General features: G+C 41.6%; 1 protein-coding gene across 3 annotated transcripts in view; it reads left to right on the top strand.

Moving 5' to 3' along the window:
* Marchf3 (membrane associated ring-CH-type finger 3) overlaps positions 1-19094 on the top strand; it is a 186960-nt gene that overhangs the window by 116244 nt on the left and 51622 nt on the right. For all 3 annotated transcript variants that reach the window (XM_090339689.1, XM_090339690.1, XM_090339688.1), the window contains exons 2-3: positions 8790-9033; positions 12681-12885. In XM_090339689.1, coding sequence (XP_090195815.1) covers positions 8846-9033; positions 12681-12885 — 393 coding nt within the window. In that variant the 5' untranslated portion in view covers positions 8790-8845. The remainder of the gene's footprint in view (positions 1-8789; positions 9034-12680; positions 12886-19094) is intronic.

Raw genomic sequence — 19094 nt, 5'->3', positions numbered from 1 at the left:
ATGGACAGCCTCCAAAATCTGAATTAATTTCATGAGAACTTCTTCAGGGAGAAAAATATGTAAATATGGTAATTGGTGTTTGATTTGCCTTCAGCAGAATGAGAATATTTTTTTACCTGGATGAAGAGAAAATATAATGATTTAAAATGAGAAAAAAATAAAAATTTATTTGATGCCTCTGGGTACCTCTTGTGGCTAGAAACAGCATTAATTACATGGACAGGAGAAGATAAATAATTGAATCTAACTTTAAAATAGAAAAGTGTTAGGTAAGTCCCACTGTTCCTATCTGCTCTGATACTAGTCTGGTTTCTTCTTCCCTGTAGTTCCTTCTTGGTATTTCCACATGTCAAGAGGCATGATGTTATCTCTCCCTACCCCCAATCAAAAACTCCCTTGTGCTCAGACATTTCACCTGCTTGCTGTGCTTTCTACATCACAGAAAATAAAGAAGTGCCGGGAGTTTGGCCTAGTGGTTAAAGTGCTTGCCTAGCATGCATGAAGACCCGGGTTCGATTCCTCGGTACTACATGCATAGAAAAAAGCCAGAAGTGGTGCTGAGGCTCAAGTGGTAGAGCTCTAGCCTTGAGAAAGTCCAAGGACAGTGCTCAGGCCTTGAGCTCAAGCACAGGACTGGCAAAAAAAAAAAAAGAAAAAGAAAATAAAGAAGTGTTTTGTTGTTTTGTTTTGTTTTTTTAATTCATTGGGTCAGCCAGTGTTTCCCTCTACAGACACATCAAGTTTCTGATAGGCATGTTTACAAAGATCTAGATGGTCACTTGATTTGGAATGACAAACTTTGTGCTCTACATAATGAAGTCAGTGAAGCATCTAAAAAAAAAAAAGAAAGAAAAGAAATGTGTAATTTGGAAGCGTGGGTTTATAAGACAGCCCTGCCAGGGCTATTTAGGTTTAATGAAGCAGCTACTTTTTAACTACACACTCTTAGTGAATAGACTCCTTGGCGTGTTTTTGGAAACTACAGTGTTGCTGGTAATCATGTCTCAGCAATCTCCTTGGAGAACCTTTGTGTCCTGTTCTCAAAAGAAATAAGCAGCTTTTACATGCTAATGGCTTTGAAATTAGTCATTTTCTCCATTTTCGTTGGAAAGAAAGGTCACTGTATGATATCCTATCTCTCTTCATGTGCTCCAAACAGTCAAGATCCTCTGGGCTCATCAGCCATGCAGTGCACTGCCTGGTTTTAACATGCCTGAAAAGGCAGGAAAATGTTCTATCAAAGAGCACTCCTGTTTTCAGACTGCTTTTAGAATTCAAAGTCAGCAAAGCTAACTGATAGAGGAAAGTTCCTGGACAGGCCATTATTGCTATTTTTCCCATTTCATTCACTAACTGGCTTGTGTTACCCATTCATTGATCTCATTAGAAAAGGCTGGAGGCTGTGTTCTCTTAGCATGCAGCCCCTAGAAGAAAACTTTGTGTCTCAAACAGATTGGCTCATGTAAAGGTCAGGTTTCTGGGTCCTGAACTGGTGTTAATGATGAAGAACAGTGTGGGAGCTGTGGTTTCTCATTGATATCCTACAAACTTAGGGCCCCCATAGCCTTACCCTGAACTACCAAAAGCATGGATGATGAGCCTTCCCATCTATGTAACCCCAGATGAGGACTGGGGAGCCCTCTAGATCCTTTGGTGGCTTGTATTTTTTTCTTAGGAAATAAAGTAGAATTTTGAGCTAGCGAGAAACTTCTTTAAAATATTTAACACATTCTTAAAACATTTTTATGTACTTAATTGTAGACAAAAGGCATAGAAGCAAAACCATTTTTACCAGATGTATTTAAAAGGAAGAATGAGGGGTTGGAGGCATGCCTCAGGTGGTCAGGCATCAGACAGTGAACAAAAGTGTCAAATTCAAGACTTGTAATCCCAGGCTGGGAATGTGGCTTAGTGGTAAAGTGCATGCTTAGCATTCATGAAGCCCTGGGTTCAATTCCTCTGAACCACATAAACAGAAAAAGCCAAAGTGGTACTGTGGCTCAAGTGGTAGAGTGCTATCTGTGAGCAGAGAGAGACTCAGGGACAGAGCCCAGGTCCTGGGTTCAAGCCCTAGAACCAGAAAAAAAAAAAAAGCGTTCTAATCCTAGTCTTGAACCAAAAAAAGCGGGGGAGGGAGGTTGAGGTTGGAAGGGAAGGAAAGAGAAAGAAAACAAGAGAAAAGAACAGAAAAGAAGAGAAAAGGAAGAATCAAAGACTTGCTGATTAGGTATCCTTCAGAAACATTTGTGAATCTGAAATATCTAGTATTTCTTCTTTTAGTGTTTTATTGTAGCAAGAACACTTAACCTAAATACAACATCCTGGGTTCAATTCCCAGTACCAAAAAAGAAAAGACAAGCAAGAAAAGAACACTTAACCTGAGATCTCTCAACTTAACCAATTTTTAAGTGTATTATTTTGTACTATGGTTGCAATGTCAGCAGTACCTTTTTTCAATGACAGTAACATTATTAATATTTGGTTGATTATGTTTATAATATCAGCAGATCTCTAGGGTATATTCATCTTGCCTGACTGAAACTTCATGCCAACTGATTAACAATCCTTTACTAGTTCTAGGGCCTATTACTATGGTTTGTTAGTACTTACCATAAATTCTGAAACTATTAAGTTTAAATTTATTTAATTAAATTTATTATTAAATTTAAATTTATTTATTAAGTTTAAATAAGTCCCAGTCTTGCTCTAGGCTTCTTCTCTGTGCACCTTCCAAGGTAGCTCCCCTGTGACCAAGTTAGGACCAGCTAGCACTCACACTCTTCTGCTCTTGAATCCATCCTTAAACCTAGTGGGTAATATTTTCATGTATACTGGTCAAGGCATAGCATTAAAAAAAAAAAAAGGCGCAGTGTAGGATAAGTTGACCACCATTGGGGAAGTGATTTTAAAGGTCAAAAGTGAGACAGATACTGGTGGCTTAATCCTATAATCAAGCTATTCAGAAGGCTGAGACCTGAGGTTGTCAGATCAAAGCCAGACCAGACAGAAAAGTCTTCAAGACTCTGGCTAAATTGTTAATTAACCAACAAAGTGCTACACTGTATCTACCTTGTTCAAGTGGTACAAAGTATCACTGGTGAGCAAGCAAGCAAAAGAGAGAGCCTAAGTCCCTGAGTTCAATCCTGACTACCAGAACACATATTCAAAAATCAGAAATATGGCCTAAACTAGAAAAAGAACAAGGACATAAAACACAGTTTTTTTAAAAAAAATATGCATATGGCATATTGAACCTAAAAAGCATGGTCATATATATTATTTTGTGCTATGGTTTGGATGTAGTTTATCCCTAACAGAAACTTGGTCTCCAATGTGGCATTCAATGTGGTATTCAAAACCTTTAAGTAATGTGGCCTATAATCCTAGCTACTTGGGAAGTAGAGATCTGGAAGATCATGGTACTAGCCAATAGCAGAAAACAAAAATGTTAGCAAGACACTGTGTAATCAATAAATCAGGTGGAATGCAAGTGCCTGTCATCTCAGCTACTTGAGAAGTTGTCAATAGGAGGATTACAATCCAAGGTTGGCCCTAAGCAAAAATAGGAGACCTACAAGAAAAAATAATTAAAGCAACACAGGGCTTTGGCATGGCTCAAACAGTAGAGAGCCCAGCAAATGCAAGGTCCTGAATTCAAACTTTAGTACCAGGAGGAGGAGGAGGAGGAGGAATGTGATGAAGAAAGGGATCCTAGTGGGAGGTATCAGGTTACTGGGTATGCTGCCTTCTAGAGATATCAAGGAAGTTTTTTTAGTTATAATTAATAGAACTGTTACATTGTATTTGCCAGATAGAAGGTACATTACTTAACAATCATTGCTACCCCTTCTCATGTCTTGGCCCCCATTTCCCTCCCCTCACCCCCTCCGCTCATCTTGCTTTCCCCCTTCCCTATCCTATTTCAAACAAATAAACATATATACAATATATCATATAACAAGATAAGATATAGTAACAATATGAGATAACCAAGGGACAACAAAAGAGATGAGAAATAACGTAGTACGTCAAGAACAACAGTCACACCTTACATGGCTCTTGTTTCCATATCCTGGAAATCCTTTCATGTAGCAGCATCCTATATGGCCTTATGTATGTAGGTTTCACCCTATTGTAACCCTCTGCTAGGAGAGTCCAAGGTTTGTGCTAATCATGACAAATGAGGGAAACCATTGAGCCTATGTTCCCTTGAGTCTGGCTTACTTCACTTACTATGACATTTTCCAAGTCTTTCCATTTCCTTACAAATGGGGCAATGTCATTCTTTCTGATGGCAGCGTAGAATTCCGTTGTGTATAAATACCACATCTTGTTGATCCACTCATCAACTGAGGAGCATCTGGGTTGGTTCCATATCTTTGCTATGGTAAATAGTGCTGCAATGAGCCTTGTTGTGCTAGTGGATTTAGTATGTTCAAAGAAGTCTTATAAGATCCCAGTTGAGTCTCCTGGGAGTTAGTTCTTACAGAAAAGCGAGCTTCTAAAAGAGCTCTGGTTTCCTGTCTCTGTGCCCTCAGTTTCCTGCACAAATTCCCACCATGATGCCATCTGCTATGATGTGCTCATGCCATATGAGACTAGTGCCACGCTATCTGGACTTTCACCCTCCAAAACTAAACTTCTCTCTTTTTTTAAGTTACTTAGCCTTGAGCATTATATTACAGAATGGAAAAAAAAACTAACTTAAAACATTTTGGTTTAGTCTGGGAGCATAGCCTAGTTGGTAGAGTGCTCAGCTAGCATGCATGAAGCCCTGAGTTTGATTCCTCAGTATCACATACACAAAAAAAGCCAGAGGTGGTGCTGTGGCTCATGTGGCAGGGCCCTTGCCTTGAGCAAACAACGTCCAAGTACAATGCCCAGGCCCTGAGTTCAAGCCCCAGGACTGGCAAAAAAAAAATGTTTTTAATTTTTTTTAATTGTTTTAAGCCTTACACTCAACCAAGTAATACGGCTCAAGAACTATTGATACCCTAATTTCAGATAATCAGGACAGTCTCAGAGGCTAAATGCTTTAACTTCAGCAACTACTGAGCCAATGCAAAGGTTTACATGTTTTGCCACTAAGAAACAAGCTCTTTTCCTAGCTTTATATTTTTGTGGAGGTTTGGAAGGGCGGCAGCTGGTATACTTCTGAGACGCAGGAGCTGCAGGGGTGGAAAAGATGTTCTTTCCCACACATTTTCATCGATCCCCCTGTGTTCTGAAAACCATGTACTCACTGACCATGGACAGCTGTCCCAGAAACCCAAGGATGATTGCCTGCAGAGTAGTTGGGTCTCCTGCTTTTGTAAAATCTGTATTCTATCTTTTTCAGGGGTCACAATTTGATAGACAGGCCTTTTTACGTTAACAGTTCTCTAATCAGGCTGTCTTTAATTGAGCCACCTCCTCTCTTTTCAATGTCCCCTTCTGATCCACCTACACCTTCTCTTCCCACTATATGCATCTGAGTTTGGCCAGTGTCAAATCATGATTTATTCTTAGCTTAAGAAAGAAATTATACAAGGTATCAAAGTCAACACAGAACCTTTGTCTTTGTCCTGAGAAATCTGGGGGATAGGAATTCTTGGGTAGACTAGGAAGCTGCTTTACCTGAAGTGTACTGACATTGATAAGCAAGCAATCAACAGTGGAAGACCAGTACCTGGGGACAAACTAGCAGCCCATCTCCTTGTAGCATCCAAGGAAACAGCCTGCTGTTTTCCCAGGTGGCTCTGAATGCGACAGAGAAATGCAATGGGCCATTTGTCACTGTCCCGGGCACAACATATGCATGCCAATTGGTGTATCTAGCCTGCAGATCCGCTCCTTCCTGCTCCATTCCTACATCATAGCCTCTGGCCTTCCTTCTCACTAAGATGGAAGCTAAGGAGCTCCTGCACCTCATCTACTTCTTGAGTAGATGACTAGATCCATCCTGAGGAGCTAGATCCACTCAGCCATCCTCACACTGATTAAACGTGCCAGTGCTCTGTTTACTCCCTTCCCTCCCTCTGTTAATTCACAGCATGGTCTTTTAGGATTGTTGAGAATCCTTGCTGGCACACCAGTCTTCATATTCTGGTGTGTGGTGTCTAGAAGATATCTGGTATGTTCTTCAGCCAGGATTGGATTGGAAGGAGTATCATTCAGTTTTTGCCTAACTCAGTGCTCAGTACCCTCTGCAAATGGAATGGGAGATCAGGTAGCTAGCTGATCTTTGCTTGTGAAATGAAATGCACCATCCAGAAGGGAATTACAGGTATGAAACAAGCCTCTGCTTTTAAAATGTTTTAAGGGAATTTTATTGTGGATTTAGATCACACACTTAGACTTTTTTTTTTTTCATGAGGACCTAATGTGAGCAAATGTGCCCAAGTGGCGTTGCCTAATGCCCTGAGAGCCTGGTTCCATTGACACACCGCCCCCCTCCCAGCTCACACCCTCTCTCCCTCCCCGCCCCCTGCAGTTCCATCTAGTGCAGGGAGGAAGCTTCTGGCCCTTGGAGCTGAGTTATACAAAACCCGAAAATAGACTTTCAGAGTGCATCCAGACATAATGATTCCATGAGGCAAGAAGGTCACTGTGTCTGCTTTTCCTGCCAACACACCCCTGGCTCTTTATCTATGGCTGCCTTGTAAAGCAAAAGAGCTGTGCCAGGAAGCTGCACTTTGTGGCTGGGAGGCTTATGAGAATTTAAAATCATGTCAATGGGGTTTTGTCAGCATAGGCTAGAAGAGGGACTTACACAGTTTTGGAAGAGGATCATCTCTTAATATCCTTTTGTTTCCTGGCCTGAGAGCTATTATCACTCAATTTAAAAAAAAAAGATTCTGATCCTAGCTACAAACTCCACCCTGACAGTTCTGTCCAAAAAACATTTTTAATCGACCCTCTTACCCAAAATATGTTGTGATTATCTCAGTAAGTTGTCTTGTTTTATTTCTGTAATATCCATTTGTTACACTTGTGATGTATTATAAAGCAACAGATCCTATCCTGTGTACCAGCTACCTCTGTGGCTGTGTTTCTTTGAATGTCTAGTCCTGGAGTAGTGAAATGGCAGCGATGGGAGCAGCCCCTACCTGGGCTGCTTGTCTCATGATGTATGCACAGGTCTCTTCCCACTGTGGCTTCTAGAGGGCTCCTGGGCAGAAACATTTGCCCAGTAACTCAGGGCTTATGGCCATGAATCATGTGGGAAAGAGAGACTTCTGGACACAGTCCAGCTAGATACCTTTTCAGCAAGATGTCTCAGCAGTCAGGAGGGACTAGTGATCGTGTTCACCTGTCTGGAGATGCCATGCCAGTTCAGAATGTGCTTGTCAAGGGGGAATCTATACACTCAGGTTCACCTGGAAACACTGGCTTGAAACATGCTGAGCTGAGAATGCCCACTTGGTATACATCGTAACAGATGTTGTCCGGCTTTCCAGACCCATTACAGATCAAGTCACATGTAATAAGCAGAGATAAATATATGGGAGGAAACAAATGAGAAATCCCAAATATCCTCTTGGAGTGGGGAGTAAGGGAAGACGAGGTTTTATTATTTAGTTTGACTGGGGCTGCTTATTGGCTTGAACTCAGTTCATCAGCCTATCAGCCAATTCTGGCACCTCCTACCTTATCCAGGCTCTGTGGAACTTGAAGTGAAAAGCCTGCTGGAAAGAATCTGGGGGCTCACCCATCTCACCTTTGGACACAAGTTTCTTCAAAAGCCTTCACTTCTTATGTATCACACGCTGACCTACCTACTTTTGGATATAGTGGGGCTCCTGACGTTAGTAGGTCTTCAAGCTTTGCATTTGAGGTCACTAACTACCCGTGTACCACACAGATGAAGAAGAGTTCCTTAAAGTTTATATGATAGAGTTTATCAGGGCTGTTAAGGTCATGATTAATAAGAATAGCTTATTTGTAATTGGTAATAGAGATCTCATTTGTCACTTTCTAACATTTTCTTTCATGTTTCCTTATGATAATATGCGTACTCTTGGATTTTAGGAAGTATACAAACCCACAGAAAAATCAATGACAATGTATTTGTTTTACTATTAGGCACGTGTGGAGCACGTGCCTAACAAGTGCAAAGCCCTGAGTTCAAGCCTCAGTAACTAATCATTTCATGAGTAACTTTAAGACAGGGGTTAACTTTTTCAAAGAACTTTGTTTGCAAGAGATATTCAGTGGTAATTGCATTATGGAACACAGAGCGAAATTCAGAAGAGTGGGACAGTAATTGATACAAGTTTGGCAGATTTGCCCTAGAATATGCTACTTGGCCAAGTCCTTGTATTTTTACTGCTTTTTCTCTCCCTGTTTTTAATCTTAGAATGTCAGAATGGAGCTGCATGGAGAATAAATTGCTTACAAGGAAAAAACAGTTGTAAACTATTTTAATAATGATCCTAGCAACTTTCACAGCGTGTCAACAAAGACTTATTGCTTCTTTGGTGTCGCAAGAGAGAACTTCTCCTCTTTAGATTTAGGCTTCATAGCCTTCATCCATCCTTCGTGGAAAGCAGTGCTTACAAGCACTCATGCCTGCTGTCTGTTCATAATCACATCCCCTGTTTCTTGTGGGATGTGTAAGTACAGGCACGTGTGTAGGGCAGACACATGCATACATGCTTGTTGTCAGTCAGTGATAACAAGATAATGTGATACATCTAAGCCACCCCAATATTTTTATTAAGTAATAACATCATGATGTTAGTGGCCTGTTATTCTTCTCTTTCTATTAACCACCCCACCCAAGTAAACTATTTTCTGATCTCTCTCAGATGGAAATCCTCTATGAATGTGGAAGCCATTAGCGGAGTAATTGCTGTCTGTTGCCATGACAACCAGCCGCTGCAGTCACCTGCCTGAAGTCCTGCCAGACTGCACCAGCTCAGCTGCGCCCGTGGTGAAGACCGTGGAGGATTGTGGCAGCCTAGTGAATGGGCAGCCACAGTATGTCATGCAAGTTTCAGCCAAGGACGGGCAGTTGCTGTCGACGGTAGTGCGGACTCTTGCCACCCAGAGGTAGTACCACATTTGAAACAAAGCTGTGATTGAGCCAGAGAACTGTTTGTCAGGTGGAAGTGCTAAAGGGAATTCAATTAGTACTCAGGTCTTTGTGTCAGATGAGAGGAGAATCTGGGGGAAGAGAGAGGTCATAGGTTCTGTCATCACCATTTTCATAGCAATAGGGCAGAAAGCTAAATGCACAGTGTAGAGTATTTTGCTTGAAGTCACACTTGCAGAGAACCATTGGAGATGAATTTCACAAGACGTGGGGTTGCTTACTTTACATTTGTTATTGTGACATTTCTATGGTAGTAACGCTCTTGTTTCCAGTAGCTAATAAAAGTCGCCCTTTGTTAGACGACAATGGAAAAGGCACCTGATTTGAGACAACTAAGCCAAAGTGATTGGATTGGTGGCAGAAGTTTTTTTTGTGCCAGTCCTGGGGCTTGAACTCAGTCCCTGGGCACTGTCCCTGAGATTCTTTTGTACTCAAGGTTAGCACTCTACCACTTGAGCTACAGTGCCACTTCTGGCCTATTCTATTTATGTAGTACTGAGGAGCCGAACCCAGGGCTTCATGCATGCTAGGCAAGCACTCTATCATGAAGCCACATTCCCAGCCCGGGGGCAGAAGTGTTGAAGTGACATTGTAGTGTGGATTACCCAGCGAAGGGGCTACTTCCTCCCTAGGCAAGTCTCCTTTCATAGGAGGCAACTTTTGTTGTCCCCTCCTTCACTTTACATGGCCCCCGTCTGTAGCTCTTCACATAGATACTCCAACCTGGGAGTCATCTCTTGCCACTGTGGCCCAGGAGAGGCTTGAGAGCTGGGGGCTGCCAAGCTCATAGTGATTCCTTGGCTTCTCCAGTTTTCTTTCAGAATTAGTAAATGAGTTTTTTGACCTATGAATTTAACATTTGTATCACCACCCTAAGTATCAGTGTTGACCCTTCTGGCCTTAAAAAAGAGACAGCCACACCTTGACCACTTACCTAAGTGTGAGCGGTCAGTTAGGTACTTTTGTGCAAAAACAGGCCCATAGGTTCCCCACATAGCGAGACTACTGGCAACATCAGACTGTACACGATGGCCCTCCAACATGGAATCCTATTCACTCATGCTGTCAATATTGTCTGTATAGCTGCTATTTAATATCCATGTGGATTCCATAGAATAGAAAAATGTGAGATATGTATGTGGATGTACATATGAGAGAACTTGTCGCAGTCAGGACTTAGAACACAATGACGTGGTAAGCATCCCTGTGAGACTGGATGTGCACCGGTTACCCTCGCTTCCATCAGGCACCGTGGATGATCAGGGAGGCCAGGCTGGGTTGAACTGATTGAGACCTGTGAGTCAATGTCTTGTCTATCTATCTATCAGACATTCTTACTGGCTGTCCTATGTGCCAACATAATATTGCAGGTTTTCTCATATATATGAATGATTCAAAGCAAAAGAACAAGGCCCAGAAGAAAAAAGTCAACTCTGTCACATTTCTCCTCCCCCCCCCACCCTTTGGGGACAAGTGGGAGGGAAATTCTTTATATTAATTCCATTCTAACTTTCACTCAATCTCAGGATCATTCTAGATAGCCTGAGGGAAACATAAGTGTTTCCATGGGTGTTTCCATGTTGATCAAAGACAGTGTTAAAGAAAGTGATGGGTCAAGGGAGATGAGGAGAAAAGGGGGTAGCTGTGTAAAAAGGCTGGTCTTAGGATTGTCATGATCATACTTTAAAATCTATTGTTCTGCTGGTCACCAGTGGCTCCTGCCCATATTTCTAGTGACTTAGAAGGCGGAGATCCAAGGATTGTGGTTGGAAGCCAGCCCTGGCAGGAATAACTATGAGACTGTTATGTCCAATAAACTGCCAATAAAGTCAGAGTGGAGCTGTGGTTCAAGTGATAGAGTGCTAGCCTTCAGCAAAAGAAGCTCAGTGAGAATACCCAGGCCCAAGCATCAGCTCGCGCGCGCGTACACAAACACACACACACACACACACACACACACGTTCAGCAAAGGACAATACAAGCAACATAGAAAGATGTCAGTCAAGAGGAAGACAGTCTTCTAAAAGGACACAGCAGTCATTGAGAAGTGAGATCATCTCAGTTTGATCTTTCCATGAGCCGTGGGCTTTCTGTACTGACTGTCATGTTATTTGACCTTTCCTGATCTGAGTTTTTCCACAGGTGATACTAGCTAGCATTAACAAAATGTTTGCTATGTGATGATCTCTAAACTTCTGAGCTGAACTATCTGTTCCTATCCTCACAATCACAATAGTGAAGGCTTCATTCTTGTGCTCATTTTAGAGATGAGGAGACAGAAAGTACAGGGAGGTAAGCTGCTTACCTGAAGTTAGCTGGCAGATAAGCTTCAGAGTGTCGAGGTGAGCTCAGGCAGTGGGTGGCAGAACCTGCAGTAGACACTGTTAGTCATGCTACCTGCCTTTATGAAAGGTACAGGAATTGTTTGTTTGTTTGTTTCAAAATCAGAACTCTAAATAAAGTAACACTAGAGTAGTACATACTCACTTCTCATTTTCAGTATAGTCTCTTTAGTATAACAGAAAGCACTTCCAAAAGCCCAAAGGTCTCAGCTTTGTGCCTTGGCTCAGTCTGCAATTCTGTATGGTGGCTTCAGGGGTAAGTTCAAGTTCTCCACAGTATTGAAAGGAACCTTTATGTGCCCTGGCCTAGTTCAAGAGATACAATTTGTCTGGAAACTACAATTAGTGTCCTTTCAAAAGAACTTGTATCCTTTTTTTTTTTGTTTTTCTTTTTGCTAGTCCAGGTTTTGAACTCAGGGCCTGGGCACTATCCCTCAGCTTCTTTGGGCTCGAGGCTAGCGCTTTACCACTTGAGCCATAGTACCACTTCCAATCTTTTATGGATAGTATATTGGAGATTTGTCTCACAAATTTTCTGCTCCAGCTGGCTTCAAACCATGATCTTCAGATCCCAGACTCCTGAGTAGCTAGGATTACAGACATGAGTTACAGGCATGAGTCACCAGCAACCAACTAGAACTTCTATTCTTAATGGTAAAGAAGTACTTTTTTATTTGTAGATTATCTACACACACACACACACACACACACACACACACACACACACACACACACACACACACATATACACACACTGCTTCAGGCACTGTTGACCCTATAATCCTAACTACTCAGGAGGCTGAGATCTGAAGATCACGGTTCAAAGGCAATCCAGCTAGGAAAATCTGTGAGACTTTTATCTCTAATTAATCACAAAAAAAAGCCCAAGTAGAGCTATGGCTCAAACAGTACAGTGTTACTCTTGAGCATAATAGCCAGCAACAGCACTCGAGAACAGAGTTTAAAACCCAGGACCAATACAAAAAATAAAAATCACTCATTCTTACTTACCTTTTTGGCCCTGGGCTACATCTGGATACCCCTTATCTCTTTATACAGATAAAGTAAATGGCCCAAGATGATTTCCAGGGTCTACTAGTATCATGGCCAAAGTCCAGTGTAAACATGTTAGGAGTCTTAAAGCAAGTATCTATTCTGAACAGCCAGCATTGGGTGGGCCCAAAGGCCACAGAGCCAGAGGCCTTTCACATGGTCGTGAGTCACAGTCCAGTGACAAGAGGATGCCCCTCCTTCTCTTGCAGCCCCTTCAATGACCGGCCGATGTGCAGGATCTGCCATGAGGGCAGCAGCCAAGAGGACTTGCTTTCTCCATGCGAATGTACTGGGACCTTGGGGACAATTCATCGGAGCTGCCTGGAGCATTGGTTGTCCTCCTCAAACACCAGCTACTGTGAACTCTGCCACTTCAGGTTTGCAGTCGAGCGCAAACCCAGGCCATTAGTGGAGGTTAGTAAATGGGGAATGCTCTGCAAACTTAGCTGTAATAAGCAAATAATGTCTGCTTTTGTGTTTGGGTCACACACACCCTGAAAACCCTGCTTGGTGTCACTGAGGCACAGTAATGGCTCTGTATAGTGTGAGTGAGTGAGTGTGTGTGTGTGTGTGTGTGTGTGTGAGAGAGAGAGAGAGAGAGAGAGAGAGAGAGAGAGAGAGAGAGAGAGAGAGAGAGAGAGAGAGGAGGGGGAAGATCACCAACTAGCTCACTTGGAATAAAGAAGCAGAGGGTAACTTAAGACAAGAAACCAGCTCAAGGAAGTTTGGAGATTAGAGATATTGTCCCTCTGCACACTGTTTGCCCAACTTGGAGCAATAGATAAATGGACATACATGGGTTGCATTTCCAGAGAAGTTTCCATAAGAAAATTTAGCTACATAGTACAATAGAATTTTGACCCAGACTTTTTGGGTTCCGTAACCATGGGTGACTTACCTACCTTTTTAAATTACTGTATATAAAACAGAATAATTCAGGGCACATATACAAGTGTTTGAATAAAAACTATCTTTCCTGGGAAATTATTCACAATCCCTTTCCAGCTAATCTCTAAATTCAAATTCCTTTTTCAAGAATCTGCGTGTGTGTGTGTGTGTGTGTGTGTGTGTGTGTGTGTGTGTGTGTGTGTGTGGTGCTAGTCCTGGGACTTGAACACAGGGCCTGGGGGATATCTCTGAGCCTTTTTGCTCATGGCTAGCACTCTACTGCTTGAGCCACAGCTCCACTTCTAGCTTTTTGGTGATTTTGGAGGTGAAACTCTCATAGATTTTGTGCCCAGGCTGGCTTCAAACTGTGATCATCAGATCTGAGCCACTAGGATTATATATGAGCCACTGACAAATGGCAGGAATCTCTTTTCTATTTTTTTTTCTTTTCTTTTTTGTCAGTTGTGGAGCTTGGACACAAATCCTGGACCCTACCCCTGAGCTTTTTCTCTCAAGGCTAGCATTCTACCACTTTGAACCACAGAGCCACTTCCAGTTTTCTGATGGTTAATTGAAGATAACAATCTTATGGACTGTCTTGCCCAGGCTGTCTTTGAATCTCAGTCCTCAGATCTCAGCCTCCTGAGTAGCTAGGATTACAAGTGTGAGCCACTGGCATCTGGCTGAAATTTCCTTTCTTGAAAGGCATTCTGTCAGTAGCCCTGTGTGTACACACACGTGTATGCTCGCATACACACACAGACAGATGTAAAGACATCTTTTGTGTTTCAAGCAACACAGAATTGGAGTATGGTCTAATGATAGAGTGTTTGCCTAGCATGCATGAAGGTCTGGATTCCATTCTTTGGTACCACATAGACAGAAAAGCTGGAAGTGGTGCTGTGGCTCAAGTGATAGAGCATTAGCCTTGAGAAAGCTCGAGGATACAATGCCCAGGCCCTGAGTTCAAACTCCAGGACTGGCAAAAAAAAAAAAAAAGCTACTGTGGTATGGTGTTAATCAAAAGAATTGGGATGGGGGTGAGATATCAAACTCTTCCTTTTCTCCTACCTTCAAATTCTACTTGTCAATTCAAAACTGGATATTGATTTAAAAATAAACACAAATAAATATCTAAACATTTTATGAAGTAGAGCTATTATAAAGGGACTAAGACATTGTACCTGCAATCCAGACTCATAAATTATATCCATATTCCAGCAGCTACTCCAGGAACACCTACAGTTAGAACTGGAAGTGGAAATCAAAAACCTTCTTGGAGACCAATTCATAAATGTATTTGTGTCAAGGCGTTGACAGCTCTGGAGCACTCTGTGTATTTTTTTGGTTTTTGACCTTGAAGATTTGATTGGGACTTCAATTTGGGGCTTGTTTTAGCTATGCCTTACTTGCCAAATGACACAAAATTTATTTGACTTATCCCAGCAGACTCTACACTTTCCTTAAGACTCTGGATCAAGTGATCTTAATTTAGCCATCTTGCCACTGACATCTACTTTTAAAAATTCATATTTGTAGAGTGCCTGTCAGGAATGTGGCCCTGGGCCAGAGTCACTGGGATTTAACATTTCAGAACCCCACTAGAGAAGGGGAAATATAATGAACTAACAAACAAAAGAGATAAATTTCAAGCTCAATAGCAAAAGTAAAAGCCCTACTTCTTTCCAGAAACATCTTGGAATCTCTCCAAGTTGATATTGCCACTTCCCTTAGGGAGCTGGCTTCCCAGAGTGAGAAAATTCTTGAATAGATTCTATCCAGCAGTCTTCTTTACTGCTATCTTCTGAATCAAGAAAAGTTTCATATGAGCTAGGTAAAAATCCCTTTACGTACACATAATAGGTAACAAAAAGGATAGGACAGTTCATGTCAGTGCTTATACACACATGTGTACAGACACCTTGGTTTTTCTAATAGCATGTATGTGTCAAATTGCAGGGTAAACCTTTCTGATTATACAGACAGTAACACATTTCTACACACACAGAGGCTTCTTCAAAGTTGCCGATGTCCGGTCACAGACTGTCCAGAGTCTCGGGCAATTGTCATTAAACCAGGAAACAGGGCAAATGACCTTGAGAATGTGTGAGATGCTGTACAAGATTTAGGGCCTCGGTGACACAAACTTCACCCAAACAGCCACCGCTGGTGAAATTTTCATTGCACAAATGGAATGTGACAGTTTTCAAAGTTAATGATGATTGAACAAGTTGAAAGTGAAAGGCAACTCTTCTCAGGCGGAGAGAGGCTGGTTGTTTGATCATCCTGGGGCGAAATGAACTTGCTGTTTGACCACAAGCAATAAAAAGTTGTCTTTGGTTTCTCAGCTGGAGGACAAATGAGAACCAGGTGTGGGCAGATTTTTTTTTTTTAACAAATGACGTTACTAATTGACTTTTTGTCTCTTAGCAAAGGACTGACTTTTTCATCGTGAGCAATACTCCTCAATAGTATTGCCTTAGGATAAACAAGCATTTTTTTATTTGTCTATCAGCCTGTTTGAGTTAAGGAACTTTGCTACTTTATTTCTCATTTCTACTCTTTTAATTGCTTTAATCATTACTTTTATTTACTAGTTGGCTCAGCCTTCTCATTAAAGCAAAAAAAAAATTCCATAGCATTTAATTTTAAAATCAATATGACAATAACAGCTCTCATTGCTGGAAGAAGCAGTTTCAAACGTCATCTGTAAATGTTATTTGTCAGCATCTAGAAGCTCACATTGGTAGGAATTACTTCAATACCTCAGACTTGCACTTTTCAGTAACCCCTCTCAGTCCTCCCTTCCACACACTCTCCAATCTGCCTGTACTCCGTGTCCCCAGAGCACTTCATCCCTTCCCTCCCTCTGCAGTCTGCAGTGTTTCAACCAGTTCAGAATCCAGGGCTGTTTCATGTGCTCAAGCTGCCATAGGAAGGCTTTCTCCCCTCCCTCTCACCACACGGGTGATTTTCAGCTACTCATAATGGCCAAAGCAAGACACTGATTTTTACAAGGACCTCCTAACTGGAAATCACCTCCCCACTTTGCCGCTGGCCATCTGTGTGGCCATCTGTGTCACTTGGCTCAGTTTTTCTAAACTTCACTTCAGAAGAAGGTGAGCAAGAAGCTTTGTTTTGCATGACATCTTTCCATCTCTATAAAGCTAAAAGTTCTTACGTTTAAAAAACACATACAGCTGGGTGCCAGAGGCTCACACCTATAATCCTAACTACTCAGGAGATTGAGATCTGAGAGTCAAAGTTCAAAGCCAGCCTGGGCACTAAAGTCTGTGACACTCTTATCTCCAATTAACCACCAGAAAACCGGAAGTGGTGCCGAGACTCAAGTGGTAGAGCCCTAGTCTTGAGCTGAAGAGCTTAGGGACAGCATCCTGGCCAGAGCTCAAACCCCATGACCAACAAAAAAAAAAGTAAAAAACACACATACTCACTCTAGCCAGCCACCAGTTTCTTACTATAATCATAGGTACTCAGAGGCTGAGATCAAACCAGGCAGAAAAAAACAATGAGATGCCACCTTCAAAATCACCAACAAAAAGCAGGATGGAGTTCTAATATAAGTGGTAGGGTACCAACCATGAGCAAGCAAGCTGAACAAGCACTAGGTCCTGAGTTCTGATACTGGTACAAGCAACATACACACACACACACACACACACACACACACACACACACACACGGGCTGGAGAAGTAGCTCAGTAATAGAGAGATTTATTTTTAGTTCAGTCTCTAGCACTGCCAAAAAAATTCATTCCACACTTAAAATTGGTTTATTATATTTGTCTGTAACTTATATCTCAATTAAGTTAATTTTATTGTGTGCATATTTGTTTCTGTTTGTCTGCTATCTATCTACCTATTTATCTGCCTCACCTACTTAGGAACATGGTCAGACTTAAGACTTTTTAATCTTGCTTCCTGGATGCATTGCAAATTTCATGCCTTAAATATGTTCTTGCTGCAAAATGAATCAGCAACACCAGGGCCAGTTGCAACCCAAGAGAACTACATCACAGTCATCTAGTTTAGTCAAATGTGGCTGAATTCCTGCCATCGTGGAGCTGATGTAAATCTCATAAGGTCCATGACCAACCATGCAAAGCTTGAAAGTGAAGCATTCCAATGTACAGAGCAAAAGGAACAATCCTCACACACAAGCACTGCATACCTCCATAGCTAGCACTTCCCTTATGAGGCCTGCATGGAAAATGTGCCCAGAGGCAATTTGTAAGATGGATTACTCCCAAGAATAATGACCCACTAGCACATAGTAAATAGATATCCACTAGCCATAAAAGGATTCACTGAATGACTGGCCTGGGTGGTTTTATGGTCTCCTTCCTGCTCATTTTTAGTTTTCCTCATTTCTCTCTATAAGGTGAACTCTGATACTATAGTTTTATAACAAAGGGTAAAATACAGCAAGCTAATAAAAGGACTATGATTGGTTGCCCAGAATGTGTATGTGGACTCCAGTATATGCCGTGATTGCTGCTCCAATTGATCAATGTGCCAGTGAAGCCCACCTCGCTATGTGCAGAGAGCCCAACACATTGGCTTCTAGTGGTGAGGCTTCCCTAGCACACATACATCTCTGCCATGTCCAAAGAGTTCATGATGAAGTTAGAGATTGCTCAACAACACTGTGATTAAAATGAAACAGTAAGGATGTGGCAAGAATAAAACTTTCTAAGGCCTGCTCCTCTCTGATCAGAGAGACATGGTGATTTTTCACAGAAGAAGCAATTAGGTTTCTGTATTCCTATTTCCTTTACCCAGACACAACTGATTGCTAAGAATCGTATGAACAATTTAAAGCTGTTCCCTGTGAGGCAGAGGTTTAGTTAAACTGAAACTGAGAAGTGTTTTCACACATATCAGTTACCCAGAATAATAGGATGTAAAACTAGGGAGATGAGGATTAGGGATTTTTTTCAAACTTTTTTTTTAATCTATAAATCCTTTTCTTTTAAATCATTAAAGGAAAGGGGTTTGAAAGTGTGCCTTGGATTCAAGGTAATCTCCATCCACACAGCAGGGAGAAACAACACGGAGCAGGGAGAGCCACACACAGAGAAACCACTTTGTACCTCAGCACTTCAGCACTTGCTCTTTGATAGATGAATTTAGCTCCAAAATTGTCTCTGACATATACTGTATGTATCTCATACAGTAGATGGGGACAATAATGGACCCTTAGTATGGTATGTTTTGGCTTTATTTGGTTTCTTAACATTCCTTCGAGTAAAAAGCATGAGTATTTTGTTTCAGAGCATTCACTTTCATCAGCAAACACTTATAGCAGTGGGGTAGGTAGGAAGTGTAACATGCAGGGCATAAACTGACTTGCCACCATCTCTCAAAGGAAGTCAGCTAGTCCTTCCAGCCAGTGATCAAGGTATCTAAACATAGTATGTGATTGCTGAGTTCTATTGGATTGATACTTTTTTATTAAAGAATTTATTAACATTGATTTTTACATCATATTTCAAATGTCATGTTTAACAAATAAGTATTCAAGAAGGGAATCTCTGTACTGATTGGATTGAACTCCTTTCTCTGGATTGATACTTTTCTCTGGATGGATACTTTTTTTTAATACTAAGCATTCTAGAGTGCTGGACTTCCAGGGATAAACACACTTACCAGTCCCCTGACATTGCTTTTTGACCACATTCACCCATTCCTTTCACTGGCCCTGAAGAGTTCTC

The sequence above is a fragment of the Megascapheus bottae genome, chromosome 10, assembly GCF_031878675.1.
Source record: "Megascapheus bottae isolate mThoBot1 chromosome 10, mThoBot2.hap1, whole genome shotgun sequence".
NCBI lineage: Eukaryota > Metazoa > Chordata > Mammalia > Rodentia > Geomyidae > Megascapheus > Megascapheus bottae.
This window is presented reverse-complemented; position numbering and strand designations above follow the sequence as displayed.